Below are 20270 nucleotides of genomic sequence, written 5' to 3'. Positions count from 1 at the left end.
ATTTTTTGAGGACAAATAAAAGGATTTCTTGAGAATAACTGAACCCACTTTTTGATTTCAGAGCTCATTGCACATACATCACTGTTTATTGCATAGGATACATATAGAGAAAAGCTTAGAGCCTTCTTTTAAATCCCAGCTTCTTTCTCTGGAGCTAATTTCCCAGGGAGACTCAGAGGAGAGTGCCCGTAACAGTGCTCTCTGAATTCTTTTCCATGGGGCCCATGTGGCTCCTGTAACGTCTACTTGCTTCAAGCTGTTATTGAAAACATAATCGTATTTAGCCTTTTTTGGGGGTGTGTTTGCTCACGGTACAGTCTTTAGGTGAAAAATGTTTATCAATCAGTTTTAAGAAAAGGCTCTTTCAGGTTCTGCAAAATATTGTCTGTAGCTCTAGATATCTGTCTTTCTAACTTGTCCCCTAGGAAATGTGTAAATATTTTCTTGATAACTGGGCATTTTCTGTCCCAAACAGTGTTGTGTGTGTGCTGAGGGGATGGAGCTACTTTCAAATTCCTTTTGGTGGAAAATGAAATTCCCAGCTACCACACAAAACCATGGAAACCCTGATACTTCCTTTGTAGAACTAACGCACTCTAGATCTGGAAGGGACCATTCAGAACATATAAAATTTAACCATTTCTTGCACAGCCTATTATAACATACAAAAATGTGTAGAATCTTATCTAGCACATGATTTTATTTATCCTCTTCCATGTAATATAATTCACAGTAGAATTTCTATATTATAGGTTTACCTATGAAATAGCTCCAGTATTTACTGTCATGGAAACAATTCTTCTTAAGAAAATGTGTGAAATTATTGGCTGGAGAGAAACAGAAGCAGATGGAATATTTTCACCTGGTAAGAAAAATGTTTATGAGCGAAAAGAAATATCAGGAGACACTCAAAATATATTTCAACTAATATGACTGTTTTCGAGAGATAAATGTTCATAAGCCATTGTGTTATAATTATAAAGAAAGTTTTTAGAAATCTTAAAGTTGTGAATTGCGTTGTTTGAGCTTTCTCTTAACACTTTCAAGGAAGGCTATTTTAAAAATGACATCAGTAATTTGGCACAATTTTAGTATCAAAAAACTCTCAAATTGTCATGATTTCAATCAACAGTTCTGATTTTTGAAACTAGATTAACAGTCACGATTTCTCTTCCATAGGTGGGAGTATATCAAATCTCTATGGTATATTAGTAGCTCGTTATAAGCAATATCCAGAGAAAAAAACAAAAGGCATGACAGCACTTCCATGCATTGTATTATTTGTTTCTGAACAAGTAAGTATCAAGTTTATATTTTTCCAACTTTTAAGAGTCTTCTAAGATACACTGATAAAGTAATTGAAAGACTGAGACTATTAGCTTCATTTTTCCATTAAATATATTCAGTAATCTCTGTCTGGATCTATGGATTAATATTGGAAAGGGGAAAAACAACTTTCCAGTTGGTATAGACTCTATAGATTAGCAATACAGATAAGTCAGCATTAAAATTTTATTTCAACATAGGAGAAACTAACAGAAAAAAATGTGATTATAAATATAAAACATTTTGCTACCTTTACCAAAAAAAAAGCAAGACATAGAAAATTCAAAGATATAATGGTTCACTTTAAAGTTGAATGAAAAGAACGAGAATGTGTTTAATGTTTTCTTTTTCCAGTTAGGACTGTAAGAGTCGGTTGACAAGAAAGCTTTATTTTTATAGGTCCTCAGCCAAATGTTTCTGATACTGACAATATATCCATTGAGGTCTCCTTTAGTTTTAATGTTCCAACCCAGTGCCTACTAACAATACATATTTTTAAAAAATCAATTCATCCCTCTAATAAATCCGATCACTTTTTTCTTTTCTACCATGGTAACATTTATAATCGTAAAGTGTAATTGTAGTCCCAGCTTGAGAATTCTATCTAAAAGTACTTGGAAACACAGGGTTTTCTTTAAAATGTCCCCATGTTTGCAATGTCTTTCCTTTGCCGAACTCAAATTGGCATTATATAAATGTATATTATCAAATTAGAGACCACTGCTGCATATTTAATGTAATTTACTATAGAACTTAATACAATTGAAGATGCTTGTTTACAAATGTCATTTTCATCATTTCACGTATACTTTTTAAATATAATGAGCAAATAAGCTGAAATTCCACAATGCAGATTAAAAAAAAACATTTCCTATTTCATCTATGCATTCTCCATTGAAATGAAAATATGGTTAGGGTTTTAAATTTCTCTACTTGTTTCTCTCATATATCTGGTCTTTTCCGGGCAGCTAAAAATAACCCAGGCCAAATTTATCTTTGAGCTGTCACCTCCATCTTACTGATACTGTTTACATTATGCAAATGATACAAGGAGATAGTAGTCACCTAGAAGGCAAGAAATCAAAGTTGATGTCAGAGTCGAAATTAAAAACTTCAAGCAGAAGAAGAATTGATTCATTTCTTCAGGCCTCACTCTTTAAAAAAAAAAAGGAAATTCAAGACTTAAACCTGTCCATAACATGTAAGGATTTACCTGGCGGATATTGTCACTAAATTTATAAATGACACGATTCATGTGTATACAGAGAACGAGAATATTCAAACTCCTGCATTTAAAGAGTCCTGTTCTGTGACAGTACCTCCTAGAAAGAGGTACTACAACCTTCTTCATCTCAACAAATGTCATGATAAGGGTCTGGAACTATGCCTTGAGAACTCTACTTGCTTGTGTGTGTGTGTATATATATATATATATATATATATCCATGCACAAACCCATGCAAAGCTATGCGTATAAACCCTAGTGTGAGTGATGCACTAGTGTAAGTGATGATTTAAGGAGGGAGAATTAATACCTTTCTTGTTTTCATTTTTGCCCAAGGGTCATTATTCAGTAAAAAAAGCTGCAGCAATCCTTGGTATGGGAACTGATAACGTAATTGAAGTAAAATGTGATGAAAGGTATGTTCCTTAATACATTCTTAAAATTTTTTATTATCATGCTTGGTATGAAGGTAAAATCCCATTTTTCTCTTATCCCAATTTTTAGCAAGAATACTCTCCCATATTAGTTTCAATAATTTTAACTAGAAGTAATTATGAAACAAGCACCAAAGGTATCCTATCCTACGGTTAAGACTTCTTTACTAAGTATAGTCCTAAATCAGTGAGACTGTCACATATCTGTTCCTTGTTTTAAGTAGATCCAGTTAGCAATATAATGACGTTTGGAGATGAAAAATTCAACTGCATTAGAAATCTGCAGAGTGAAAATATATTCCCATTTGTCTTGAATCCTACTTTTCATAAATAACCTATATTACAAATACATATATTCTGGAAGATCATTTTGATGCATATCAAATGTATTTATACATTTATGCATATCAAATTCTGTGTTGTAATCTGCAACTTATTCTTTTAATTTTTTTGGCTTTAGAATATATCTTAGGAATCTTAGCCCATGAATTTATACAGACCTTCCTTATTCTTTTTTAATAACTTCGGAGTTTTCCATTTTATAAACGTAACATAATTTCACAAATCTTATTTGAAAGGGTTTTCACCTAGATTTTAGTATTTAAGAACAATGCTTAAATGAATATAATTATATAAATATATTTGAGTGTGTCTGAATATTTCTCACGTGAATCTCTAGAAGTTGAATTATTGGTTCAAAGAATGTCTGCACTTATAATTTCATAAAGATTTTTATTTGCCCTTCAAACATTTTTCAGTTAATTGATACTCCTATCTACCTTGTGAAGCCTGAATATTATCAATACTTCTATACTTGAAAATTCTGATAGACAAAGATGACGTTTAGTTATTTGGGACAATGTATATCTAATATATGGACCAGCCAATTGTGTATTACCATGATCTGTTCATGTTCTTTGCCCATATTTTATTGGTGGTTTATTATTTATTGGCTTGTAAAAAATATTTATATATTGAAAAGTTTTGGACTATAAAATATATAAATATAAAATATTTTGCAAATATGTTTTATAAGTTTATAATTCAATACTTATCTCATTTGGTTTTCTTTATATAAATCCTGAACATTTCCTGAGAATCCCTCCCCCAGATACTTTATATCTTTTTTACTGCTATGAATAGGATATGTTCTATGTTTGTTCAGAACAATTAGTTTAAAAAAATAGGAACCTAATTTACTGTTGTAACCACCCATTTGCTCAACATTCTTATTACTTTCAAGAGTTTTTCAATAAACAATGTTAGGAATGCCAGGTATACAACCATATGTACTCAAATTAGGTTTTTTTCTCCTCTTCTTTTCTATCTATCTATCATCATTATAATCATCTAGCTAGCTAATAGGTATTTCTTCAGAAAAAAATACTATAATATTGATGGTAGTGAGCATCCTTATCTTATTCCTGACTTTAAGAGAAATGCTTCTTGTGAATCATCAAAAGACAGGATTTTAGTCTGAAAACTGGATGGAGTAGGAAAATATTGGCTTTTGGGGTTTTTTTCCCAGAAATTCTCTGTGAAGAAATGTGAGGCCACCTGAATTTGTGCCATGTTCTTCCCCCACTCCCCCAATTTGGATACTTGATTTTTCTACCTTGATACTAAGAAGTCTTTATAATTAAAGGTTAATAATTAGGTAGATGAAAGAAAGAAAGAAAGAAAGAAAGAAAGAAAGAAAGAAAGAAAGAAAGAAAGAAAGAAAGGGAGAGAGAGAAAGAAAGAAAGGAAAGAAAAGAAAGAAAGAAAAGAATAATGTGTATCTTTCTTAGAAAAATCAGAATCTTCTGATTTGTAAGTAATGCTGATTTTAAGATGATTGAATAGTAAACTAAGCATTCTTTAACTCAAATAACATGATATTTAACATTGGTTTTAAAGAACTAAACATTTACTTAATAGCTGTTTTTACACCTATAAATACCTTTGGGAGACAATAAAAACTAATTTTTTAATCTTGAATATTATGTATTCTTCTAATTGGTAGAATTGGTTTGTTTATTCACTCATAAGAAATCAATGTGTATTTGCATTTTTAAGGGGAAAGATGATTCCAGCTGAGTTAGAGAAAAATATATTACAAGCTAAAAGGAAGGCATGTTCTGAAGTTCCATATTTAACACACAAATGCATCTTAATTTTCTTCACCTATTTTTGTTAGTGGAAAACAATTAAGATAATTGCTGAAGGAAATAAAATAATCCCTAAATGTAGGAAATTTCTTCTAAAACTGAAGTGAAATAATTAACATTGTAGTATTTCCTGATAATTTTGTTTCTGTTAACTATCAAAAGAAAAGTTATCAGGATATTTACTAATAAAGGGGTTTGGTCATCTCTATTGTTGTGGTATGATTTTCTGAAAATAAATTCAGAGAGAAATAACAATAACTGAGACTCAGAGGTAGTGGTATTAGTTCATCTTATGGTTAAGCTACTTTTTCTATTACTGTAGGTACCTTTGAATATTTGAAATTATTAAGTACTTAATGCCCTTAGTCAAAGTTATCCAGCTTCCTGATGTCCAGAAGTGTAATGGTTAAGTAGCAATATTAGCATAGGAGTGGACTTCATGAGATTGTAAGAATGATGCAGCTTTTGTCATCACCAGGGCCAAACTCCTTTTTATGTCACTGCCACAGCTGGCAGCACAGTGTTTGGGGCCTTCTACCCACTCCATGACATTGCAGATATTTGTGAGATGCACAAGCTCTGGATGCATGTGGATGTAAGTCACATCCTTGAGTCTGGATCATGATTCACCTATGTGAATCATAGGTTTCATTCATAAGATGTATCCTATGAATAGTCCTTAAAATTTCTTAATTGACATTGCAGACAAGACAAAAATTACTGTAACCCTAATTTTTATAAAGAATAAATATCAAGAAAGAATAGTCTTATTTGCATAAATTATCTTAAATTAGACTTAATATACTATCATGGAAAGAGCTACAAATGTATCAAGTGTTTAAAAAAAGTCTAAACCAATATTCAACCAACAATTTAGAAAATCAGTTTAAAGAAATAGTTAAACCAATTTTAAATCAAAAGGACTTAGCCCATTACTCTAATATATGTTTCTTAATTAATAGCTGTTATGGAAATCAAAAGTTTTGATGCTATTAGTTTGGTACAATGACTTTGGGCAAAAATGTCTTTGGCTTTGACTAGAGTTGGACAAATTTAAAGTTATATAATATGGTAGATATTTTAATTTTTCTGTAGTCTTGCCAAATCTGATGCCAACTTTTAAAAATTTCTGTCTCTGGAAATTACACAGAAGGTATCTCTTTGAATTAATTAGAAAAAACACTTTACTATGTCATGAATAGACAATGAAAACTCATAGGAGGAAATTTTTAAATGCATTGTTCTTCTAAGTAGGATAATTATAGCCAAGTTTATAATTATCTTGAATAACAAATCTTCAGCAACTTTTGAAATAAATTTAACATAGGAAAAAGCAGTCAGTGCTATTTAAAAAGAAATAGGAACACAAATCCTTTGTATCTGTTACAGGCAGCTTGGGGAGGTGGATTGTTGCTGTCCAGAAACCACTCCTCTAAACTCAGTGGCATTGAAAGGTGAGACCCAGGCCATTGCTTGTGCAAGCGAAAGAACCTATTTAGGCTTCTGTTTTCTTTCATTAGACCGTGAGTACTAACTGGAGCTGTTTTGTCACCTAGGGCCAACTCTGTGATCTGGAATCCACATAAACTCATGGGTATCCCCCTTCAGTGCTCTGCTATCCTGATTGGGGAAAAAGTAAATAATTTCTGTTTTCAAGTAGTGACATAATGGACGCCTTGGTAATGATTAGCTTCATTGTGAATGTTCAAAACCAAAATAATTGTGGCCTCATTGAATTAACGTAGTGCAGCACCATTTGCCCTACTGAAGAAAACTGATCCTTCCCCTTTGATCTTTAATTAGCAACCACTGGGTAACTAAACTGCCACAGAATCAAATGACTAAAGGGCAACAGTTAGTAAGTCAATGTGTGGATAAGATCTGGGATGAGACAATGGACACTGATAAGGACTATAGAAAACCTGCTCATTCATGCCCCACCCTTTAAAAACACCAGAAACAAACGAACAAACAAAAGATCTCTTTGGGGTCAAATCTGGCCCACTGGCCAATTTGTTATCCCAGAGTGTAAGGCCAAAATAAGACTCATTTTAAGTGTGGATGACTATCAATAACGGTGATATATTTTTAGTATAAAAAGCACAAATTTATGGGTTGGATGAAATATTTTTTGCTTATAAGTTTGTGTATTTTATCTCCATCAGTAGTAAATGTAACACTATGTAAGAAGATAAGCTCATGATCTCCTCCAAGGAGAGATGCAATTATAAATTTCAACCTGAGTATTCCCATCTCTACTTAGTTGTCAGAAATGCACACACACTTTATGTAGCTATCATTCATAGCTTTGTTTTCTTTCTCTCTTATTCACAAACAATCCAGTGGATTTGGATTTAAAAATAAAGTGCTCGTCTTCCCATTACCAACTGCCTGAGCTGGTACTCCCCACTCACTCCTTTTTTAAAAAATATCTTTATTGGAGTATAATCACCTTATAGTAGTGTGTTAGTTTCTACTGTATGACAAAGTGAATCAGCTATATATATACATATGTCCCCATATCTCCTCCCTCATGCGTCTCCCTCCCACCCTCCCTATCCCACCCCGCTAGGTGCACACAAAGCACCGAGCTGATCTCCCTGTGCTATGCGGCTGCTTCCCAATAGCTATCTATTTTACATTTGGTAGTGTATATATGTCCATGCCACTCTCTCACTTCTTCCCAGCTTACCCTTTCCCCTCCCTGTGTCCTCAAGTCCATTCTCTATGCCTATGTCTTCATTCCTGTCCTGCCCCTAGGTTCTTCAGAAATATTTGTCTTTTTTTACATTCCATATATATGTGTTAGCATATGGTATTTGTCTTTCTCTTTCTAACTTACTTCACTCTGTATGTCAGTCTCTAGGTCCATCCAACTCACTACAAATAACTCAATTTCGTACCTTTTTATGGCTGAGTAATATTCCACTGTACATATGTGCCACATCTTCTTTATCCACTCATCTGTCGATGGACACTTAGGTTGCTTCCATGTCCTGGCTATTGTAAATAGAGATGCAATGAACATTGTGGGACATGACTTTTTATGAATTATGGTTTTCTCAGGGTATATGCCCAATATTGGGATTGCTGGGTCATATGGTAGTTCTATTTTTAGTTTTTTAAGGAACCTCCAAACTGTTCTCCATAATGAACTGTATCAGTTTACATTCCCACCAACAATGCAAGAGTGTTCCCTTTTCTCCACACCCTCTCCAGCGTTTATTGTTTGTAGATTTTTTGATGATGGCCATTCTGACTGGTATGAGGTGATACCTCAGTGTAGTTTTGATTTGCATTTCTCTAATTATTAGTGATGTTGAGCACCCTTTCATGTGTTTGTTGGCAATCTGTATATCTTCTTTGGAGAAATGTCTATTTAGGTCTTCTGCCCATTTTTGGATTCGGTTGTTTGCTTTTTTGATATTGAGCTTCATGAGCTGCTTTTATATTTTGGAGATTAATCATTTGTCAGTTGCTTCCTTTGCAAATATTTTCTCCCATTCTGAGGGTTGTCTTTTCGCCTTGTTTATGGTTTCCTTTGCTGTGCAAAAGCTTTTAAGTTTCATTAGGTTCCATTTGTTTATTTTTGTTTTTATTTCCGTTTCTCTAGGAGGTGGGTCAAAAAGGATCTTGCTGTGATTTATGTCATAGAGTGTTCTGCCTATGTTTTCCTCTAAGAGTTTTATAGTGTCTGGCCTTACATTTAGGTCTTTAATCCATTTTGAGTTTTATTTGTGTATGGTGTTAGGAAGTGTTCTAATTTCATTCTTTTACACGTAGCTGTCCAGTTTTCCCAGCACCACTTACTGAAGAGGCTGTCTTTTCTCCACTGTATATTCTTGCCTCCTTTATCAAAGATAAGATGACCATATGTGCATGGGTTTATCTCTGGCCTTTCTATCCTGTTCCATTGATCTATTTTTCTGTTTCTGTGCCAGTACCATACTGTCTTGATTACTGTAGCTTTGTAGTGTAGTCTGAAGTCTGGGAACCTGATTGCTCCAGCTCCGTTTTTCTTTCTCAAGATTTCGTTGGCTATTCAGGGTCTTCTGTATTTCCTACAAATTGTGAAAATTTTTGTTCTAGTGCTGGGAAAAATGCAATTGGTAACTTGATAGGGATTGCATTGAATCTGTAGATTGCTTTGGGTAGTATAGTCATTTTCACAAGCTTGATTCTTCCAATCCAAGAACATGGTATATCTCTCCATCTGTTTGTATCGTCTTTAATGTCTTTCATCAGTGTCTTATAGTTTTCTGCATACAGGTCTTTTGTATCCTTACGTAGGTTTATTCCAAGGTATTTTATTCTTTTTGTCGAATGGTAAGTAGGAGTGTTTCCTTAATTTCTCTTTCGGATTTTTCATCATTAGTGTATAGGGATGTTAGAGATTTCTGTGCATTTATTTTGTATCCTGCTAGTTTACCAAATTCATTGATTAGCTCTAGTAGCTTTCTGGTACCATCTTTAAGATTCTCTATGCATAGTATCATGTCATCTGCAAACAGTGACAGTTTTACTTCTTCTTTTCCAATTTGTATTCCTTTTATTTCTTTTTCTTCTCTGATTGCCGTGGCTAGGACTTCCAAAACTATGTTGAATAACAGTGATGTGAGTGGACATCCTTGTCTTGTTCCTGATCTTACAGGAAATGCTTTCAGTTTTTCACCATTGAGAATGATGTTGGCTGTGGGTTTGTCATATATGGCCTTTATTATGTTGAGGTAGGTTCCCTCTATGCCTACTTTCTAGAGGGTTTTTATCATAAATGAGTGTTGAATATTGTGAAAAGCTTTTTCTGCATCTATTGAGATGATCATACGGTTTTTCTCCTTCCATTTGTTAACATGGTGTATCACATTGATTGATTTGCATATATTGAAGAATCCTTGCATATCTGAGATAAACCCCACTTGATCATGGTGTACGATCCTTTTAATGTGCTGTTGGAGTCTGCTTGGTAGTATATTGTTGAGGATTTTTGCATCTATGTTCATCAGTGATATTGGTCTGTAGTTTTCTTTTTCTGTGACATCTTTGACTGGTTTTGGATTCAGGGTACATAAAGTACTCTCCTTTGCAAGGTATCGTTTTTATTCCATTCCCCCCACACCTCATTGTTGTTCTCTCCCTAGATCCATAAGCTGCTCCTACAAGAGTGTGAGTTTTCTTCCCTTAGAAATTGGAGTTTGTAGACTCCCAAACTCCCCTTTTGTTAGCTCCCAAACTTATCACTGTATAGATATATGATCTTGAAAATTACTTACCATGGTAAAGTTTTCATTTCTTCAATCTATAAAAATGATATAATAGTAGTAGGTATGCCATAAGTCTTCTGTAGGATCAAATGATGTAATAGTTGTGACGTGTCCAGAATATAATAGACACATAATAGATACATTGTTATTTTCTTCTTATTCAAAAAGTTATAATTGGTATTTATTTAAACTATACCCAGTCAATGCACACAGGTTTAGCCTTTGTTATGCTGTGGCAACACACATCTTTTGAGAAAAGCCTCTTTTCAACTGGGTGATGGAAAACATTGCTTTTGTCTAGTGATTATCTTTTAATAATATTTCTCCATTCTTCAACACTGAGGAGGAATGTTTTCAACATCCTTTATATGCGAGGAAATGGCTAGGAAAGCACAAAATTAAATAAACGGATTATTTTATTCTGTACCTCCTGTGGCCATCAGAGCAGTTTACTTGACTGGCACCTAGATGGTTGATTTATGAGAGAGTTTAGTTAAAGTGAACCAGGCACCCAGTTCTTGTTAACTTCAATACACGATAGCCACATAACTTCAGAAGAGCAGAAAAACGTCAAGGCTTTTAAGAAAAGGTAAAGAAAAACAGACAAGTAGTAATCTAATTACACCATCTACTGTTCCAAATAAATCCAAAGAACTTAATACACTAAAATCCTAAGAAAGTAACATAATTTTTTGTATAAAATAAACAAAAATTCTATTTAAATATGCATGTAAGTTAGAAACGCTAAGTGAATTGAAATAAATAATTGTGGTTTTTTTATTGAAATGTGTATGACTTACATAGTAGATATATTATTCCTTTTTTGGGGTCTTCTGGGAGCATGTAACCAGATGCAAGCTGGATACCTTTTCCAGCCTGATAAACTCTACAATGTTGACTTTGACACTGGGGATAATATTCAGTGTGGCTGACATGTTGATATCTTTAAGCTCTGGTTAATGTGGAAAGCGAAGGTAGGAATTTGCCATCTCTTTTATTAGGTCTTATTTATTTGGATACCCAGTATAACCAATTCCAATTTTTAGAGCTTTCTTTGGGTGCCTTTTCCCAAATTATAGTCTTTTTATTTTCTTAAAGTTTCTCAAAGAAACTGCTCTGTTTCTAATTACAAATGGCAAGCTTGGTTTCTGAGCTCAAAATTCTACTGAGGTGGAAAATTTTTTAGCTTGTTTTACTGTTACTATCAAGGGGCAGGAATAAAATCTGTTAGGAATATAAACTTGTTTGCAGCTTCTTTTTTTTTAAAAAAAACTGCTTTTTTCTAATTGTAATTGGAAATGGGTCAAGCTACTTGAAGTCAATATAGATTCCCAGATGTGAACACTTATTAATTGCCTGAATGTTCAATCTACCTTAGAGGCAAGAGCAGCATATATTGTCTCTCCAAACACTATGACAACAGCAGGACATGTCTACACCCTCATTCTACCCCTTATTTTATAATTTTTAACCGCCCCTTATTTAAAATTTAATTTAAATAATTGACATGCTTTTAGGAAGCTATTTCTATCACCGTCTTCCCAGTACTCTATAGGAAGATGGGCATTAGGTTCTGTTCAGATGAAAGCTTTGCCATGAACTAACAGCATCTTTAATATAGTGGGGACCTGGTCCTCTACATTACATTACCCACCCTGTGGACCCTAAGGGACTCTTCTCAGATGTCAGTATCAGAGGCAGTTAGAGCTGGTTAGATTTTTATTTGGTGGATATGGAATTCCTAGTACAAAACACTAATAGAAAAATATGTTCTGTAACATGAATCACAGAGGCAAATTCATGATCCTACTTTGGTTAGTCTATAATATATTGGCAATAATATATTGGTTAGTATATAATATATTGGCAACATTTTCTCTTCTAAATTTATCTCTTTCATCAACTGCTTTTTCCTAACCTTATAATCACCTAGTTCAAAATAAGCATTAAAAAAACCACTTTGAATAGTATATCTACATTGGTAACTCACCTTAAATTCTTTTGGTAATGAGGCATTGAAATAATGAATACATCCATTCAATAGTAATGGCTCTACCATTCACTGAATGGTATTAGGCTAGAAAGCTATAATAATATCATCATGTACTAGGCTAGAAAGCTTTACGTATGTTATTTAGCTTATGTTTCCCAACAGTTGTGCTGGTTATGTCTGTTGAATAGGTAAAGAAATTAACTTGCTAGTGGATGAAGAGAACTAAATCTAAGGAGCAAAGGTGACAACTCACCTAAATCCAAAATATATATTTTTCCACAAATTCATACAATTCATAGCACCATGGGAATGCCAACACTCACACTGGGTAGTGATGGAAAGCAGGCTCATCATCTTTTGCATATGGAGACTACTTCATAAACATGGTGTATAAACACGTTCTATAAGTAGGGCCATTCCTGGGAATAGGAAAAAAAAATTCAGCATACCGTGAAAGGGGAATTCTTTTATATACTAGAAATCACGTTCAGGTAAATATCCATGATGGGCTTGAATGGGAGGAGTTGACTTGCAAGTTTGTAGCATGATTTATAACTATTAAATATTTAAACATTTGCTATGTGAATCTCCATCAGTACTCTTGACAAAATAATGGGCATTAAGAATGAAGTCCAGAGATATAAATGAAAAATTTTTATAGTTTTTCTCATTTGCTATAATTACAGAATGAATACTTCATTGATAGTAGAAAGAGGAACCATCTTTAATGAAATTCATATTTCTTAAAAATAAAATTAGTTACATAAAATACTGATAGGTTACGAAAGTAAGAAGAAAGTCATATAGTAATGTAAGATTCTACAAACATCGATTATTATGCAGAAGCAAATCTAATGCAAAAGCTTCATTTTGGTTGGATTTTCTACATGGGTTGGACTGGTTTTATATTCATAAAATGACTGTGTTTGGCCAGGAGAGTGCTATAGGGAGCTTAATTGTCCAAGAGCCCATCTGCTTCTCTTAAATTCATAATTGCATTTGCCCTGAGGCTGTGCTTTCCAAAGTTTTCTCCCAGTCAGTGACTGATTGAGCATGGCAGGGATTCTAAGGCTTTCCCATTACTGAGAGACACGAGACTCTCTTGATAGCTGAGTTGGTGTGAAGAGTTCCCAAGGGCCTTTCTGAATTTTACTTAGATTTCATCATAGTCCAGGATGCTTCTTCCCCACCTTTCCCCACCTGTTTCCTTCACTTAGGGTCAGACTTATTCACAGTCTGAAAGCTCTCCCAGTCTGACTGGCTCCTTCCCACTGTCTTTCACGCAGGTACTTCACTAATAAAGTCCTTGCACCTTTAATCTCATCTTGGTGTCTGCTATTTGGAGGACCTGGGCTAACAGAGTCCAATTAAGTTCAGAATAGAAGTGCCATTGTCTTTACTATTCAATCTTTGTAGATTTTTTTCAAGAAACTTAAAGATACGTTCACAAGGAGGATGCATATCCTGATATTTTTCATTGCCAATTTAGTATGCATTGAATGCCACCAAAAGCTCTATATGGAAAATTGCTGAAGAGTAATAAACTCTATGCCAAGTATTTCAATGATATTTAGCCCCATTTCTTCAGAATTCAGAGTAGGAATATTCTTCATCAATTATTTCTGTTAACTTTTCTGCAATTTTTTCTTCTTCTAATTACTTACAGCTTCCCCCTGAACCAGATTGCCCTCAAAGAAAAATATCAAATGATAAAGTCGTTAGCTCAAAATATTAGTCCACTGATATTTAATCATGTCTATTCTTAAGCATTTCAAAGACTAGTAATGCCTTCTCCAAACCAATATTTTTTCAAAATTGTGAAAGTTGGGAGCATCTGACCAAATGTTCATACAATCAAAGCTTTTTACACATTTTGATTCATATATATTTCTTGTGGAGAAAAATAAGGCTTTGAAAAAGGATAAAAAGTTGCGTGCTACGGGTAAGTATTTATAATTTTAAATAGTATGGTAATTGTCAATAAGAAGGTTACATTTGTGCAAAAATCTGAAGAAAGTGAAGAGGAGATCATGCTAATATTTTGATGTGTAGCAAGAGGGAATCTCAATTTAAAATCTTTGAGACTGAAGCACACCTGTTGTGTCTAAGACACAATAAGGAGATCAATGTGGCTAACGTGGAATGAGCTGGTCATACGAGGAAATATTGTAAGAAAGAAAATGAAAGTGTTCCTCGGTCATTATTCTTTCTTAGAACTCCACTGCCTTCGGTCTCTGTTGAAAACAAGTTCTGATGTAAACAGAAAGTGTAGCCTCTTGGGGGCTCCGAGCATCCCCACTTACTTAGTTGTGGGTGTAGCATCCTTACCTCGTGGTATTTGCATTGTCACTGAGTTCCCACACACGGTAGCACCAGTGGAATTCCATGCTCATTGTGCAGTGCAAAGGCTAGGTGTGCCTGGGGAGGCAAGGAGTGGCAGACATGTATGTTGCCTGTATCTCCTTAGCTCATAGGCATGATCCATTGTCCCACTGGACTTCACTTTCCAAACACAAGTCCAAAATAAAATTTTAAAGAATTTCAGGACAGCGACAGCAGACATTAAGTTAAGCCTGAAGCCCTTCTGAATATGGGCTCTGTGTGACAGCACAGGTTGTATGCTCACGAAGCCAACTCTGATCACAAAGCCTTAAGTATTGAGAAGACACTAAAGTACCACCTCATATGGTTATAAAGGCTCTACACTACACAAGCCTAGAGTAACTATGAACACATACCCTCAGCATGGACATACATGGAACGTATGGACAGAAGCAAAGGGACCAGTTAGGAAGCAATTTCAGCAATGCAGTGGAGAGTGATTGGGCCAGCGTAGTGGCAGTGAATAGGTTAAGATATATTAGATTCTAATTACGTTTTAAAGGTAAATCCTGTGGAATTTTCCAAAATATTAGATGTGGGGAGTGAGAAAAAGAAGAGGGTCAAGGATAGGAAAACTTTGATGTTTTGGGCCTTAGCAACTAAAGGATAAAACTGATGTATTACTGAGATTGGGAAGACTGGGAGAAACAAGTTTGTGCAGACAGGTCAGGAGTTCACTTTTGGACATTTATTTTGAGATGTTTATTAGTTATATGAAGCAGGAGTCTGAGGTTCAGAGATGAGGTCTCAGATGGAAATGCAAGTGGGAGAGTCATCAACCTGTATATACTGCTTAGAGCCATGAGACAAGTGGAAATCACCAAGGGAAAGAAGGTGAGTGGAGACAGATTGGTCGATTTTTCTGTGCCTCTGTTATCCACTTTATAGGATTCTTCTAAGAGTAAATTAAACCAAGAGTACAAAGCACTAAACTACATACCTGATATACTGCTGAAGCTCAACAATTGTTAGTTTTAAGATGCACTATGCCAGCCAGTATGCCAGGGCTTTATTTGTCGTATTTCTCCTATTCCTCACTGCATTATATATAATTTTTAAAAATTTGCTCTGCATACTAGACAGATAAAAAATTCATGTCAAAATATTTATCAAACATTTGTAGATCTAGGCAACTAAACTTAGAAAGGCTGAGTAATTTGCCTCAAGTTCCACAGACAGTAGGGAGTAAAAGCAGGTTGAGGGGATAGAAATAAGAATGCAGTGAGAATATATAATACCTACTGTTAGTAAGATAATAATCACATTTATTTAAATAAGTACATTTAAATAAATTTAATACATTTCAGGAACTCCTTCAGTGTAATTTAAAGGTACTTACTTGAATGAAGCTTTTGATTTTTTTTAACTACAGGGAACCTATGGCTTTGAGGCACAGATCAACAGATATATGGAACTTGCAAAATACTTTTATAAAGTTTTAAAGAGAAAAGATATCTTTAAGCTAGTATTTGATGCAAAGGTAAGGACTCTATTAGTGGGCTTTTTTTTTTGAGAGAGAGAGTTTAAAGTATCTATACTTTCTTCGCTGAGTATTTTTTTACTTGAATATGTTACCTATCCAATACTTTGAGATAATTTAAAAGTTGTATGTAATAATTATTTTAAATATTTTATTTTATCCAAATGCAGAACATTTAGGTTTTAAAAACTTTTCCATTTAAGTTCTCTTTCTTACAGGCCAAGGGTCCAAAAGATTAATTTGATGATTATACTCAATTTTTAAATTTTTAAGATGAAACTCTTTGGTTATAATTGCTTTTCTGATTTTGATGGCACTGAATCAAGAGTAATTTAATTGTTCCTAGCTTTTTCTTGTATGTTAGAGAATGCAGTTGGGTTTCTGGATAGTAGATGACATAAGAAAAAGTGGGCTTTAAATTATATGATAATCCTTGCTTAATCATTATTAAAGTACTAAGTAGATATTAATGAAAAAATGGAGAGTTTTGCTAGTATTCTATCCATCTTCCTCTTCAAGGCCCAGTCAGCCAACCCAATGGCACGCTTTAAGTCATGCTAGTAAGAGTAACTATTAGGAAACAAAGGTGCTTGGTCTTTTTGCTACACTGTCTCCCTCTGATTGTATTATCTCTATTTTTGGTTAGTCTTGCTCAGTCTTAAGTGGAAACTAGAAGTAAAGAAATTTTGTTTGTTTGTTTTTAATACTGTACATTCTCTGATCATTTATCTGCCTCTCTGAAATGAGCTTTCATAAATTGATTTAAGTAAAGTTCTCTTATACCCCTTTATCTATATAAAAGACATCTAGTCACTGAAGCCAGAACCTTGAATTCCTCTTGAAAACCTAGGAAAGATCAATTCTATCTTTTGAAGATTTGGGAAATGTAAACTCTCCTATCTGTACCCGTGGCCACTGCTTCAGTGAAGTCCTCTCCATTCTCTCCTGAATTACTATAACATTCTATTAACTAATATTCTCCTCCCCTCAATTGTTCTCTTCCCTAATCGATTGTCCATACTACAGCCTGAATGACCTTACTCAAATATAAAATTGGCACTGTCATTAAAATATTTAATATATTTTGAGGAATGGGCATGGGATGGATGGCTGAAGACTGGGCACTCTGTGAGGACACCATTTCCTTTATCTCTATATTTGGTGCCTGATATATGTATTAGATCCTCAAAAATTATTTTAAAATATATTAAAATATATTAAAAATTATTTTAAAATATATTTAATTAAAAATTAAATTAAATACTTCTGGGATAACTAAGGAATTAGGTAGGGCTTTAAGGATACTTATAAAATTACTAAAGAATTAGGTAAAACTTGAGGAATATTTGTAAAATTTTAATTTTTGATTTAGCCTGAGTTCACCAATGTCTGCTTCTGGTACTTCCCACCAAGACTTAAACATATCCCAAAAAGTTTGGAAGAGATCAAGAACTGCAAAAGGTAAGTTTGTGTGTGTACGGTGTGGTATTTATCATTTTAATATTGCCTTTTAAATAATGTGTCTGGGTTAGTTTGATTGGTTAGTGGATGGCAGTAATGTGGTCTTAAGCCATTTTTTTTAATATTTGTATGGAACCAAGTGAAATCTCAACCCACCAGTCATTTTGCAAATTAATCTAGTCATCATTTATATAATTGAAAAATATTTTTTGAATGCTTAATATTCAATCTACTGAGTTTTTTACCCTTTGGTTAATTCATTCATCAGTTAATGCTTGCCATATGTTCCAGAGGATTTAGAGGTATAAAATGAATAAGACAGAATCTGAGTTCTAAGCTAGAAGGCTTAGTGGGGAGAAGACAAGAATAGAAATAATTACAATTTTTATGAGCAATAGAAGAGGTACTTGGAGAAGAATTATCACATTTGAAATATTTATCATAAGGTCATCTGAGCAAGAATCTAGGAGAGATTTTATTACAGATCAGTGATCAATACTGAAAAAAATCCAAATAAATGCCATAGCAATGAGGAGATTTAATCTTTACCCTAAGAATGTATATTAAAATAAAGAGAATCGCCACTATTACGTGTTATTTAGCTATACATTTGCTGTAAGTTTTTAACCTATCTTAAGCATGCATCATATACATACATTTTATAATAGTATCACCACCACTTTTGAGTTGACCAACATCACAACTACTTATCTTAGGCAATGTGATCTGCCCTAGGAGAAGTTGAACACAAACTATCTGATATCAGTGTTTAAGGGCATCAACTTTTTATATCATCAGAAAATTTCACTGGGCTTATAAGTCCTAAGAGAAAATAGAGAATTTTTTTGTTTTGTTTTGCTTTTTGATAATACCCCTTGTTTAAATATTTTGTGGCTTGAGGCGACTATTGAGCGAAGCTCTTACTTTTTTTTCTTAACATGTAAGTGTTGCCTTTTACTACCAGCTGAGAGTTAGTGGAGTACCTGTTTACAGAGAGCGAGCTATTTCCTGGAGATACACACACTCACTCACCAGAGAGCCGTCCCTCTCAGAGATCTGCGCATGCTCCTGCATGGAGGGCAAAGGGGAAATATAAAGCAGTTTTTAACAATTGCAGGCAATAACTAATACCTTTTATTTTATGGTCATGTTGATTAATTAAAATATTAAAGAAGGACATTAAAAGAAATGTCTGACCATATAATGACTATATAAGCAAATATATATGTATATATGCCCTGCCATATATAAAAACTTATGGGACAGTTAAGTAATGGAGAGCATCTGTAGCATTTTAAAGGTAAACTGTGCAGGAGTGGAAGTTTCGAGAAGAGGAGCACGTTCAATAGTTATAGAATGCCTTCCTCTTCCTCTCCGAGTCTCAGTACCACTTTGTCTTATAACAATAACCCAAGACCGTAATGTGATCTAATGTCACGTGCATGGTATTGTTTTAGGAGCTGTGCAAGACAATTAAACAGATAGAATTTGTCTCTGTAAAATTTACAAAGAAACTATGTTTTGCTGCAAAACAGTGACCTTGTAGAAAAACTCAAGATGTATTGTAATAATTCCAAGAGCGGAAGTTAGAATACCAAAAGATACTACTACTTTTCCATTTTCTATTTCATTTTACCTCTCCCAGATACTTCTACTTGAATTGCCATATAAATATAAATAAAATGTCGCACAACCTTCTTTAATGTATTCTAGAACACTTGCATTATTTTGTGAGTTTGGTAATCATGAATCATGGAGTAACAAGAGCTACAGTATGAAGATAGAACGTGCTGCCTTTTCTCTGTACTAAGCTGCTTCTTAAAAATTATCCCTGACAGTTTTAAATTGCCTGCAATTTACTTCAAGCTAATGATAGTTATGTAGCCATCTAGGATGTGGAACAGTATTTACTTGTAAAATTTCCTTTTAATGATATTTGCATTTATACACAGATTGCTGCAAAGAGTAAAGCACAAATGATAGAGGAACGCACAGCCATGCTAAACTACCAGCCTTATGGGGACAAGGTCAATTTTTTTCGAATGGTCTTTTCTAATCCTGCCACAAGACAAACTGATGTTGACTATGTTATTGATGAAATTCAAAGACTTGGGAAAGATTTATGATACTGCAATATGATTTTGAATACCAAATCTAAACACCGACTTTAAAGATTTACTGCTGAAGATAATAAGAAAGGAATATTATAAATGATATTCTTTCTTCAGAACGTTTGATTCTCTTTTATCCTGTTATGCAAGATGATGAAAGGGAAGTGGGTCATTGAAGATTGATAGATAGATAATAGATTCAATTTTGTTTATGTATTTGTTGTTTTCATTAATTCAATGAAAGATTATTGAAAATCCATTAACTGTCAGGGACTTTTCTTGGTGTGTTAGAATACATCAGTAAATAAGAAAGACAAAAATCCCTCCTCTTGTAAAGAAAGAAGTTCCATTGTGAACATTCGGTAAGTTAACATATATTTACACGCTTGAATTAGTTGCATAAAGACTTCCCGAGGTGAAATCATTTTCAATAACATATGGTAGTAT

At 33.8% G+C, this 20270-nt stretch overlaps 1 protein-coding gene and 1 long non-coding RNA gene across 3 annotated transcripts in view; both read left to right on the top strand.

The window, feature by feature from the left end:
* The window catches only part of LOC309610319, a 131609-nt gene extending 130822 nt beyond the window's left edge, over positions 1–787 (top strand). Inside the window, exon 3 of the long non-coding RNA XR_014233848.1 lies at positions 753–787. This is a non-coding gene — a long non-coding RNA (uncharacterized lncRNA). The remainder of the gene's footprint in view (positions 1–752) is intronic.
* Positions 788–5163: 4376 nt separating this feature from the next.
* Positions 5164–19809, top strand: LOC309610310 (glutamate decarboxylase 2-like). Of its 2 annotated transcripts, XM_082353023.1 has the most exons (6): positions 5164–5730; positions 6525–6589; positions 6692–6770; positions 16144–16251; positions 17624–17712; positions 19665–19809. In XM_082353023.1, the coding sequence occupies exons 1-6, from the start codon at positions 5704–5706 to the stop codon at positions 19690–19692; spliced, it is 396 nt and encodes a 131-aa protein (XP_082209149.1). In that variant the 5' UTR covers positions 5164–5703; the 3' UTR covers positions 19693–19809. The 2 variants fall into 2 exon arrangements, with proteins under 2 accessions (XP_082209149.1, XP_082209150.1); XM_082353024.1 differs by lacking the exon at positions 16144–16251.
* Positions 19810–20270: the final 461 nt, after the last annotated feature.

Source organism: Balaenoptera borealis (assembly GCF_965194805.1).
Source record: "Balaenoptera borealis genome assembly, chromosome: 14".
Taxonomy (NCBI): Eukaryota; Metazoa; Chordata; class Mammalia; order Artiodactyla; family Balaenopteridae; genus Balaenoptera; species Balaenoptera borealis.
The sequence above is the reverse complement of the archived record's forward strand: the minus strand, read 5'-3'. Positions and strand labels throughout refer to the sequence as shown.

Bases quoted from the DNA above. Each gene is read 5' to 3' on its own strand.
- LOC309610310 (XM_082353023.1), top strand. From the start codon at position 5,704: ATGCACAAGCTCTGGATGCATGTGGAT. The intron at 5,731-6,524 runs GTAAGTCACATC...TATCTGTTACAG, and splicing joins AGCTCTGGATGCATGTGGAT to GCAGCTTGGGGAGGTGGATT. The intron at 16,252-17,623 runs GTAAGGACTCTA...TTTTTGATTTAG, and splicing joins AGCTAGTATTTGATGCAAAG to CCTGAGTTCACCAATGTCTG.